Source organism: Otolemur garnettii, unplaced genomic scaffold (genome assembly GCF_000181295.1).
Source record: "Otolemur garnettii isolate 467f Iridium unplaced genomic scaffold, OtoGar3 scaffold00100, whole genome shotgun sequence".
NCBI lineage: Eukaryota > Metazoa > Chordata > Mammalia > Primates > Galagidae > Otolemur > Otolemur garnettii.
Genome location: NW_003852495.1, coordinates 6,956,398 through 6,968,870, shown reverse-complemented (window position 1 = coordinate 6,968,870; position 12,473 = coordinate 6,956,398). Strand labels below are relative to the sequence as shown.

At 40.0% G+C, this 12,473-nt stretch overlaps 1 protein-coding gene and 1 non-coding gene across 2 annotated transcripts in view; both read right to left on the bottom strand.

Moving 5' to 3' along the window:
- Window positions 1-12,473, bottom strand: part of LOC100945283 (zinc finger protein 607) — a 49,397-nt gene that overhangs the window by 25,906 nt on the left and 11,018 nt on the right. Inside the window, exon 5 of the mRNA XM_023516899.1 lies at window positions 6,755-8,443. Within this exon, the coding sequence (XP_023372667.1) occupies window positions 6,755-8,443 (1,689 nt within the window). The remainder of the gene's footprint in view (window positions 1-6,754; window positions 8,444-12,473) is intronic.
- Window positions 10,659-10,765, bottom strand: LOC111727337. The gene has a single exon (XR_002774915.1). It is a non-coding gene; the product is annotated as a U6 spliceosomal RNA (small nuclear RNA).

The following is a 12,473-nucleotide window of genomic DNA, read 5'->3' as shown; positions in this document are numbered from 1 at the left end:
GGATTCGAACCCGCCACCTTAGGTGTATGTGGCTGGCGCCTTAGCCACTTGAGCCACAGGCGCCGAGCCATAGTTTTTCTGTTTTTAGTAGAGTTGGTGTGTCACTCGTGCTCAGGTTGGTCTCAAACTCCTGAGTTCAGGCAATCCTCCCACCTGGGCCTCCCAGAGTACTAGGATTACAAGTGTGCGCCACCATTCCCAGCCTTTTTTTTTTTTTTTTAAGAGAAAGAGATGGTCTTGCATCATTATAGCTCACTGTAACCTCAAACTTCTGAGCTCTCGATTTTACATTGTACTGAATTTAAATTATCATTATTTAATTTTTTTTAAAACAAGCTCTGGCAAGTTTTACTAAAGAAAAAAACGTGCATGATTTACATTTCCCGTCTGTTCTGGCATGCTTCTAACGATATCAGCATCACCCGGATCGATGATGGCCAGTGTGCACACTCTGTAGTGTTTTCCACATGCTGTGCCCAATTCAGTTTTATTGCCACTGTTGTGATGAACATTGGTTTGGGCTAACATGGCATAGTGCTCTACTTCAGACTTCTTCAAAGCTGGTCAGTTGTTGGCAAGGATGGCCAAAATAATTTTGTCTTGCCCTATCACCTTCAGGGCCTGTTTAAACCCCAGCACATATTTTCCACTTTTCATAATGAGTTTGAACCTCAAATGAATAGATTCTAGCAACTTTTTTATCTTCTTTGTGGCCACCATCTTCCTACCTTAGGTGCAGGATGGCCCCCAGTCAAGACCAGCTGCCCTGGTGTCCAGGGAGTGAGAAAGGAAAGAGTTCCACAGTGGCCAAATTTAAATTATAAATAATTTAAAATTGCCACATGCAGCTGGTGGCTAGTATATCTCTGACAGTACAGATCTAGAGAAATGTTAATTGCTTAATGTTTAGTGAAAGGCTAATTATTTGACAAGTCATAACTTTAAGCATGGGTCAACAGAGTAAAAGTATCCCTGGATATTTCTCACCCTATATCAGAACCCATCTTCACACATTAAACAATCTATCAGGCTATCATTAAAGCTGCTGCTAAGTATCCCAACATGTCTAAGCTGCCAAAAGCATTTTATATTCTTGTAGAAAAGGCTTGAGCTGCGAAGAATACATGATATTTGATTTTGACTGAGGGGGTCATGTAGGGATGCTTTTATTTGTAACAGAGAGGTACTACCAAGATGTGTGGTGCTCAAAGGAATTGTGTGTGGGTCCTGTACTGACTTTAATATGTTGGGTGCAAACAAAGTAGAAATGCAAACACAGAGTGTCAGGTGAATTTGGAAAAGTGGTTAACAATCTAATAGTAAAACCATAAGAAGGAAAACAAAATAAATAAAAAATAGGACCATATGAGTTTAAAGCTAAGGTTTATCTAACTTTTAATGACCAAATATCAATAACAAAAAATTAAGACTGTTATGTTCTTTTTTTTTTTGAGACAGAGTCTCATTATGTCACCCTCGGTAGAGTGCTGTGGGGTCACAGCTCACCGCAACCTCAAACTCTTGGGCTTAAGTGATTCTCCTGCCTCAGCCTCCCAAGTAGCCGGGACCACAGGCACTCGCCACAATGGCCAGCTATTTTTTGGTTGCAGTTGTCATTATTGTTTAGCAGGCCTGCGCCAGGCTCAAACCTGCCAGCCCTGGTGTATGTGACCAGCACCCCAACCACTGAGCCACAGGCACCAAGCTATAATTCTGCATATCAATATATGTCAATATAAATATCAGTTTTGAATATGTGCACAAAAATCCTGAGCAAAATATTCCCAATAAAGTTGAACAGCTTATCAAAACAATAATATACCATGACAGAGCATATAATATTCTAGAAATGATTTAAAATAAGAAATCAGCATAAATTATAACATTAACATACATGGTAGAGTGCTATGGTGTCACAGCTCACAGCAACCTCCAGCTCTTAGGCTTAGGTGATTGTCTTGCCTCAGTCTCCCAAGTAGCTGGAACTACAGGTGCCTGCCACAGTGCCCAGCTATTTTTTATTGCAGTTTGGCTGGGGCTGGGTCCGAACCCACCATCCTCTGTATATGGGGCCAGCACCCTACTCACTGAGCCACAGGCACCACCTGCCTTTTATTTTTTTTTGAGACAGAGTCTCACTATGTCACCCTGGATAGAGTGCTGTGGTGTCACAGCTCACAGAAACCTCAAACTCTTGGGCTTAAGCAATTCTCTTGCCTCAGCGTCCCAAGAAGCTGGGATTACAGGTGCCCACCACAATGCCCCGGCTATCTTTTTGTTGTAGTTGTCATTGTTTTTAGCTGGCCTGGACTGGATTTGAACCTGCCAACCCTGGTGTATGTGGCCAACACCCTACCAACCGGGCTAAGGGTGCCAAGCCTAATATTAACATATCAAAGGACAATATATGAACTAAAGATTTGCCATTTGAAAAGAGTAAGATATATCTAATTAGAGAATATACTTGCATACAGCAAAGAAAATATTAGCTTAATGGTAAAATGTTATACTGATTTCTATAAATTGGATAAAATGCTGAGATGCTATTATCCCAACTCTCAACATAATAATATTTATATAATAAAAGTGAAGAAATAATTATTTGAAAAGAAAATTTCATTTCTATTCACAGATGATATTACCACATAGTTGGAAATACTCCAGTCTATTAAAAACATAAATAAATTACCAGTTTATGGGAGGACCTCATCTAATGTGCATGATACAATGGTACATTTCAAAACTATTAAGAAATGAATATAATTGTGATGGATATGTTACTTAGTTCAATGTAAGCATTTCACATTGTATATCAAAGCAGTACCCTAAACCCCATAAATTTATCAATGTACAAAGTTATGATTTAATGAAAATTTAATAATAAAAAATAAACTTAAAAAAGAGAAAAAATCAAATAAAATTATGAGATAAAATTTTTAAAAATTACTAGTTTATGGCTGGACTGAAAATGGCAACATCCAAATATAATAGGATCATATGGATGGGGGTATACAATCAGTACAAGAGAAATCATGAAGGTACTTTAAAAAGTAACTATCCCATTGCTCAGCACTTGTAGCTCAGTGGTTACAGCGCCAGCTACATAACACTGAGGCTGGTGGGTTCAATCCCAGCCCAGGCCAGCTAAGCAACAATGACTACTGTAATAGAAAAATAGCTGGGCGTTATGGTGGGCACCTGTAGTCCCAGCTACTTGGGAGGCTGAGGCAAGACAATTTCTTAAACCCAGGTGTTGGAGATTCTGTGAGCTGTGACAGCACTGTACTCTACCAAGGGCAACAAAGTGACATTCTGTCTCAAAAAAAAAAAAAAAAAAAGTAACTATCCAGACCAGGCACAGTGGCTCACACTTGTAATCCTAGCACTCTGGAAGGCTGGTAGATCACCTGAGCTCAGGAGTTTGAGACCAGGCTGAACAAGAGTGAGAGACTCTGTCTCTACTAAAAATAGAAAAACTGGCCAGGTGTCGTGGTGGGTTCCTATAGTCCCATCTACTCAGGAGGCTGAGGCAGGATTGCTCCACCCCAAGAATTTGAGGTTGCTGCAAGCTATGGTGCCATGAGACTCTACCCAGGGTAACAAAGTGAGATTCTCAAAAAAAAATAATTAACTTTTCATGTGAAACAACAAAAGAATCAAGATCTATGGTATGTGTGTGTGTTCTACAAATCAGTGAGGAGAAAAAGGGCAAAAGAAACAAATAGGAAAGTCATAGTAAATAACATGATTAGTCAATAAATATGTACAAAAGGTACTTAATGGGTTAGTTAACTATTTTTTTTTAAGTGGACAAGTGGATTTCTAGGATACTTTTATTTCCAGCTGACCAGATTATAAATTACAACAGAAAAGTGGAGTAAATATCCAAGTATATATGAGCTATGACTATGCAATTATAGATTGTTGTTACAGATACCATCTGAAACTCAAAATAGTCAAGGTAGAGTTTAGAAAATTGTCAATACCTAAATACTGATCAGTATGAGAGTTTTCATTTAGGAATATTCACACAGCTTCACCTGGAACTTTTTGTTTGTTTTGAGACAGAGTCTCACTTTGTGACATCATAGCTCACAGCAACCTCAAACTCCTGGGCTCAAGCGATTCACTTGCCATACCCGCCCCAGTAGCTGGGACTACAAGCACCTGCCACAATGCCCAGCTATTTTTTTAGAGATGGGGTCTTGCTCTTGCTTAGGCTGGTCTTTAACTGGTGAGCTCAAACAATCCACCCACCTCAGCCTCCCAGAGTGCTAGGATTACAGGTGTGAGCCACCACACCTAGTACATTTTTTACTGTGTAGAAAAGTAACAGTATGATATGTAAAAAAAGGCAGCTAATTGCATATGATCATGTGAGCGGACTGCTATCTCGCCAGGATTTAATCACATGACAGAGAGCAGAAATTCCAGCTTGAGGGTCACTTTTTTAAGTTTTGGCAGCATTGTAGCATATGGCTTCACATCACAAATGTTAGTAGGTAAGCCCAGGAGTGGTAGCTCACATCTGTACTCTGATAGGCCAATGCGGGTGGATCGCCTAAGCTCAAGAGTTCAAGACCCGCCTGAGCAAAAGTGAGACCTCCGTCTCTACCAAAAATAGAAAAATTAGCCAGGTGTTGTGGCCTGTGCCTGTAGTCCCAGCTACTCAGGAGGCTGAGGCAGGACACCCAGGCTGACAGAGTGAGACTATGTCTCAAAAACAAAAACAAACAAAGAAAAAACAAACCCCCCCCAAAACAAAAAAATACAATGTTAGTAAGTAATAGGAATGGAAGTTGCAAGGTAATTTTTGGATACATTGGGTTATGGAAAGACAAACAAACTTTCTATACCTCAGCACACTCCAGTCTTTTGAGAAGCTAATCATGTGCTTTCTTGTTGTTCTAAAAGTGCTTAAATGGCTTGTCTAAGAACAAGAACCATTTTTCAAGTATCAAGTGTAGTAGTAATCTGACTATAGTGAAACCATTCTGCATCATGCATGCCATATTTAATTATCAAAACTTACAAGTGTATAAGGGAAATGATGCTAGTATTTAATAGTAAATCGTTCCCTCCTTGTGTGGACACAATGGATATGGATGAGCAGATAACAGTGAATGAAAACACTTAACATTAGAGACTTTGGCTGACAATGCATAATATGTATTACTTAGTTCGAAAAGGTAGTAATTTTTTTGTAGGATTGGTAGTGATTTTAGGTAGCTATCATCTGTAATTTTGACTCCCTAAATGATTTTAAAAAGGTAGTTTAGCCGGGCATGGTGGCTCACATCTGTAATCTTAGCACTCTGGGAGGCCAAGGTGGGAAGATCCCTTGAGCTCAGAAGTTCCAGACCAGCCTGAGCAAGAGCAAGACCCTGTGTCTCCCAAACACAGAAAAAACAGCCAGGCGTGGTGATATACACCTGTATTCCCACCTACTAGGGAGGCTGAGGCAGGAGGATTGCTTGAGCCCAGGAATTTGAGTTTGCTGTGAGATAGCTGAAGCCATGAACCATAGGTCAGGTGATAGGGTGAGACTATGTCTCAGGAAAAAAAAAATCTCAGAGAGATCTAATGTGACACTTAGGAGAATCTCCATTTAGTGAAATTCCTTTCGGCATCCTCCTGAGGATGTCTAAAGTAGAAAAAAGATGAATCTGAGTGAGACTAAATGACCAGTTGAGTGAGAGCTGCAGGAGAAAGGTATCCTGAATATTCTATTCATTGGAAGCAAGTGGCTAAGTTCAAAGACCTCAACTTTGAAGGGTGGAATTTCAAAGAATTTGTGGACACATTTAAAAAAAACACTACCATTGGCACTTAGAGTGCAAACTGTTTGTATTCCTACAAGGAAAATATGCTTAAGAAGCCCTCAAAATCTCATCCATTTATAGCATCAACTATTCCCAGCCTAGAGTTTCATCATCTGAATCAAGTTCACTGTGGATGAGGACAGCTTTCTCCTGGCACTCTCAGTCTCTAAGCCAGCAGCCAGTGTGGCTGAGCTGCCGGGAGAACAGACCCTTTAAACCCAATCACACTTTCAGAAGACTTAAATCTCATGAAAAGGCCCAATCCAAAAGTATTCAGCCAAGCTGTTCATGAATTTGACCTACAAAGCCTATGAGAGATATTTATTGTTGTGACAAGATAATAAGATTTGGGTTAATTTCTAACACATCCATTTATATCTAGAATGGAAGGCTTTTGGTCATCCATTTAATTAATAAATTTAGTAAAAATTTCCATTCTATGAATGTTGCAGGCATGAAGAAATTCAGATTCCCATGTTTTTCTTAATTTGGCATTGAATACAGACAGTCCATTAAAACAGAACTGACATTGAATGCTTTCTAGTGTGGCAAGAACTGAATTATGAATTCTTTCATTTGCTAAAGATATTCAACCATTTCTCACCAATGTGAATTGTCTCATATTGAAAAAGTTTGGGCTGGGGCGGCACCTGTGGCTCAGTGAGTAGGGTACTGGCTCCATATACCGAGTGTGGAGGGTTCAAACCCGGCCCTGGCCAAACTGTAACAAAAAAATAGGCATTGTGGCAGGTGCCTGTAGTCCCAGCTACTCAGGAGGCTGAGACAAGAGAATCACCTAAGCCCAGGAGTTGGAGGTTGCTGTGAACTGTGAGATGCCATGGCACTCTACCATGAGCAATAAGTTAGACTCTGTCTCTACAAAAAAAAGAAAAAGTTTGGGCCATATTCCTTATGTTCTTAGATGTTTATACCAGTATGAATTCCCTGGTGTGCTTTAAGGGCTGAACTGTATCTGTAGGTTTTCCCACACTGCTTACACACATAGGGTTTCTCACCTGTATGAATTCTTTCATGCTGAATAAGGTTTGAAGCACGACTAAAGGCCTTCCCACATTCCTTACATTCGTAAGGTTTTCCACCAGTATGAATTTTCTGATGTTGGGTAAGGTATCCATACATTTTAAACGCCTTTCCACATTCTTTACATTCATAGGGTTTTTTATCAGCATGAATACTCTGATGTGCATTAAGGTGGGAACTACGTCTGAAGGTCTTCCCACATTCCCTGCATTTAAAAGGTTTCTCATCAGTATGAATACTCTGATGTAGAGTAAGATTTCTATAGAAAGTAAAGGTTTTTCTACATACCTTACATTCATAGGGTTTCACACCAGTATGAATTTTTTGATGCTGATTAAGGTATCCATGCAAGCTAAAGGTCTTTCCACATTCCTTACATTCATAGGGTTTCTCACCAGTATGTGTCTTCTGATGTTGAATAAGGTTTGAGCCAGTACTATAGGCTTTCCCACATTCTGGACATTCAAAAAGTTTTTTGCCAGTATGAATACTCTGATGTCGAGTAAGATTTCTATACAAAGTAAAAGTTTTTTTACACTCCTTACATTCAAATTGTTTCACACCAGTATGAATTTTCTGATGTTGATTAAGGTATCCATATAAACTAAAGGTCTTCCCACATTCCTTACACGCATAGGGTTTCTCCCCAGTATGAGTTTTCTGATGTTGAAAAAGTTTGGAGCCAGTAGTATATGCCTTCCCACATTGCTTACATTCAAAAAGTTTCTCACCAGTATGAATATTCTGATGTCGACTAAGATTTCTATATAAAGTAAAGGTTTTTTTACATTCCTTGCATTCATATGGTTTCCCACCTTTATGAATTCTCTGATGTAGAAGAAGGTATGAGGCAGTGGTATAGCCCTTCCCACACTCTTCACATTCATACGGTTTTTTGCCTGTATGAACACTCTGATGTACAATAAGTTGATGACCTCTTCTAAAGGCCTTTCCACATTTTTCACATACATAAGGCTTCTCATCAGTATGAATTTGCCCATGTTCAACAAGATTTGAGTGCCTACTAAAAGCCTTCCCACATTCCTTACATTTATAGGGTTTTTCACCAGTGTGAATTCTCTGATGGATTCTAAGGTGCCCACCTTGACTAAAGGCCTTCCCACATTCCTGACATTCATAAGGCTTCCCACCAGTGTGAATTCTCTCATGTTGGACAATGTGAGAAGCATAAATAAAGGCCTTCCCACATTCCCTACATTCATAGGTCTTCTCACCAGTATGAAATCTCTGATGTACAGTGAGTTGATAACCACTTTTAAAGTTCTTCCCGCATTCTGTACATTCATAGGGTTTCTCACCAGTATGAAATCTTTGATGCAGAGTAAGTTGATAGCCACTACGAAAGTTCTTCCCACATTCTTTGCATTCATAGGGTCTCTCAATAATATGAAACCTGTGATGTAGAATAAGTTGATAGCCACTACTAAATTTCTTCTGACATTTCTCACATTCATAGAATTCCTCTCTGTTACATATTCTCTGATGTCTTATAGAGGATACATGTGTTTCACAAGTAGGCATTTCTATGTAGCTGATTATCTCACACTGTAAATCCAAATCTGAAACAGAAGAAAAGTTTTCAAAATGTATCTCTATACCAGATAACATGAAACTTTCTCTCGCTCTTTTTTTTTTTTTTTTTGAGACAGAATCTCACTCTGTCACCCTGAGTAGAATGCTGTGGCTTCACAGCTCACAGCAACCTCAAACTTTTGAGCTCAAAAGATCCTCTTGCCTCAGCCTCCAAGAAGCAAGGACTACTGGTGCCTGCCACAATGCCTGGCTAGTTTTTCTATTTTTAGTAGAAATGGGGGTCTCCCTCTTACTCAGGTTGGTCTCAAATTCATGAACTCAAGCAATCTACTTGTCTCAGGCTCCTAGAGTGCTAGGATTACAGGTATGAGCCACTGCACCTGGCCAACATGAAATGTCTATGAAAGAAATAAGAAGTGATACTCAATAAGTAAACAGCTTACAGAATTCTAATATCTGACTATGAAATATGAGCTGGGTGCAGACCTCACACCTGTAATCCCAATAGTTTGAGAGGCTGAGGAAGAAGGATTACTTGAGGCCAGGAGTTAAAAACCAGCCTGAGCAACATAGCAAGAAAAATTATCTGGGTGTAGCAGTGCATGCCTGTAGTCCCAGCTATTTCAGAGAGTGAGGAAGGAGGATCACTTGAGCTGACAAGTTTGAGGGTGTGGTGAGCTATGATGATCCCACTGCATGCTAGCCCAGGTGACAGGGAGAGACTTTGTCTCAAAAAAAAAAATCCCAAACCAAAAAGTATAAAAAACCCCAAACACCCCCCCCCCCAAAGTATAAAAATGTATTAGGATCTAAGCAATGACACTCTAGTATAAGGTGACCAGATGTCCCGCTTTTGGTGGGACAGTTCCAATTTTTAACAACCTGTCCCAAGTCCTACAGCATTTTTAAAAAGTCCCGATTTTTGGAAAGAATGCACAACAAGCTAGGGAAGGTAGGGAGGGGGGCGGCAACGGGAAGGGAATATATGGTTTTCAGCTGCTGAAAAGGTTAATGTAACTCCATTTGGGAATGAAAAGGCTAATGTAAACTAATGTAAACTCTCTACTCCCCTCCTGGGCAAGGTCGCCGGTGCCCTACTTCTTTGAGCCACAGGCCCCGCCCTATACATAATTTTTTTTTTAGTATATTATATTTGTAAATTGTACTTATGTTGAAATTAAATATATATATATTAAAATACTATTTTTGCATTCCATGAAAATTTTTGTTGCTCCATATAGACCAAATTTTTAATTAAGAAACATCCCCCCCAGCCCCACCCCACCCAGTCAATGGCGTCCCGCTTAACCAATGTTAAAATCTGGTCACCTTACTCTAGTACCAATAATCCCATCTATACCCAGATCTTGCTTTATAAAATTTATTCTCCAATCAAAAGAACTATGGCCTTTTGGAAAGTTGGTTGACTGCCAGGCTAAAGCAAGGAAAATACAACATGAGCCTTAAGCTTGAAAACCCTCAAAAAATGATAGCTATATATCAAAAAGACATAAAAGCTAACTCCATCTAATGCCCACAGCTGAGATAATTTGAGTAAGAAAGTAAATGATAATACTGGATTATAACCCCTAAAGTAAACATATATAAGTCCATATTAATAAATAGCTAGAAGAATATATAAATGAAGAAGATACACCTCTACCTTACAAAATTTTAATTAATAATTATAAAACAGGGTGGCACCTGTGGCTCAGTGGTTAGGGTGCCAGCCCCATATACCAAGGGTAGCAGGTCCAAACCCAGCTCCAGCCAAACTGCAACAAAAAATAGCCAGGCATTGTGGCAGGTGCCTGTAGTCCCAGCTACTTGGGAGGCTGAGGTGAGAGAATCGCTTAAGCCCAAGAGTTTGAGGTTGCTGTGAGCAGTGATGACACAGCACTCTACCCAGTGTGACAGCTTGAGACTCTGTCTCAAAAAAAAAAGAATGCCTAATATCCATCTCATGAGATAATAATGTACTAACGACAATTTAGGGACATTTTATAAAATAAGTGACTCATAACCTACACAGTGGTAAAGTCATGAAAACCAAGACAAAATGAAATACATGAGGAATTGTCATGGATTGAGAAGATAAATGCAATGTAAGAAAGATCCTGGGCTAGATCTTTTTTTCTTTTCTTTTGTTAAAGAGGAGGAGTTGAGGATGGGTTTCTTGGCCAGAAGCCAGTGGGGTAAGTCACTTCACTTACAAGAGCCTTGGACATTAGAAAAGGCAAATAAACTATGGAATGATTCATGAATATGCATGTTATCACTGTGCAGGGGCCAGGCTAGTCGTCTCTATATGGTTCCAATTCTCATATATGTGCTGCCGAAGTGAGCAACTTCAAAGTCTTGGGCTCAGGAGATCCTCTTGCCTTAGACTCCAGAGTAGCTGGGACTATAGGTACCCTCTGCAACACTTGGCTAGTTTTTCTACTTTTAGTAGAGATGGGTCTCACTCTTGCTCAGGCTGATCTTGAACTCCTGAGCTCAGGCAATCCACGGCCTCGGCCTCCCACAGTGCTAGGATTACAGGTGTGAGCCACTGTACCCAGCCTCTATGGAGTCCTTAATATCACTAATATTAAATACCTCCCAAACAAAGAAGTGATAACATTAGTAAATTTACCAAATAACTCCAAATATCTGATTATGATGGCTCTTTGGATTAGGTATAAGATCAGTTCTTTGGATTTAATATGGCCTCTGTTGCCTCCTGATTTAGTACACTAGAAACTTTGATCATAATCCTTCCCTGAATATTTGTTTATTCAAAAGTGTGGCCTCCAGAGTAATAAAATGCTACCGAGTCATTACATATTGCACAATATATAATTTTTTACCATACAATAAAATAATAAAATGCTGCTATATAGCCATATGTATAGTCAATGTTACTACGTATGTTCCATCAAATGATCCAACAAATTATCTCCCAACAAAAAAACAAGAAAACATGAAATTTATAGAAGTTGGGAAAAACTCTGAAACACTGACCATGATACATCTAACATACCTACACAACTGAACAGATGGCCCTGTATGGTGGGTCTATCCTCCATTTCAGGCTGCAGAATTACTACAATGTGGGAATGCGAGAGTATACTAGAACTGAACCAAACACAACCCCTTCTTTCTTTCATTTCTTAAAAAATCATCCAGCTGAAAATGTTATACAATCCCTTTTTAAGACTAACTGCTCATTCACCAAGGTTCCAAGTATTACACTTCCTGGTGTCTACAAAATCAAAATTATGATGTCATAGACTCTGCCTGATACTCGCCAGTTCTCCATCTTATAAAACTAGTCTTAAAAATTGCCCAGTCTGGTCCTTAAACCCCCAAAATAGGCCTGGTGGGTGGCTCACTCCTATAATCCCAGCTGTGAGGAAGGCAGGTGGATTGCTTGAGCTCAGGAGTTCAAGACCAGCTTGAGTAAGAGGGAGATCCCATCTCTACTAAAAATAGAGAAAACTATCCCAGTACTTGGGAGGCCAAGGCAGGTAGATTGCCCTGAGCTCACAGGTTTGAGATCAGCGTGAGCAAGACTGAGACCCCATCTCAAAAAAATAGCAGGGTGTTGTAGCAGGTACCTATAGTCCAAGCTCCTCGGGAGGTTAAGGCAAGAGGACTGCTTAAGCCCAAGGGTTTGAGGCTGCTGTGAGCTATGATGCCACAGCACTCTACCAAGAGCAACAAAGTGAGACCCTGTTTCAAAACCAAAAAACAGAGAAAACTAGCTGGATATAGTGGCAGGTACCTGTAGTCCCAGCTATTTAGGAGGGTGAGGCAGGAGGATCACTTGAGCCCAGAAAGAAAAAAAGCAGGCTTATAATTTAAAAAACCAAATTACGGCTCAGCGCCCATAGCACAGTGGTTACGGCGCCAGCCACATACACTGAGGGTGGTGGGTTCGAACTGGCACAGGCCAGCTAAACAATGACAACTGCAACAAAAAAATAGCTGGGTGTTGTGGTGGGTGCCTGTAGTCCCAGCTATTTGGGAGGCTGAGGCAAGAGAATCGCTTAAGCCCAAGAGTTTGAGGTTGCT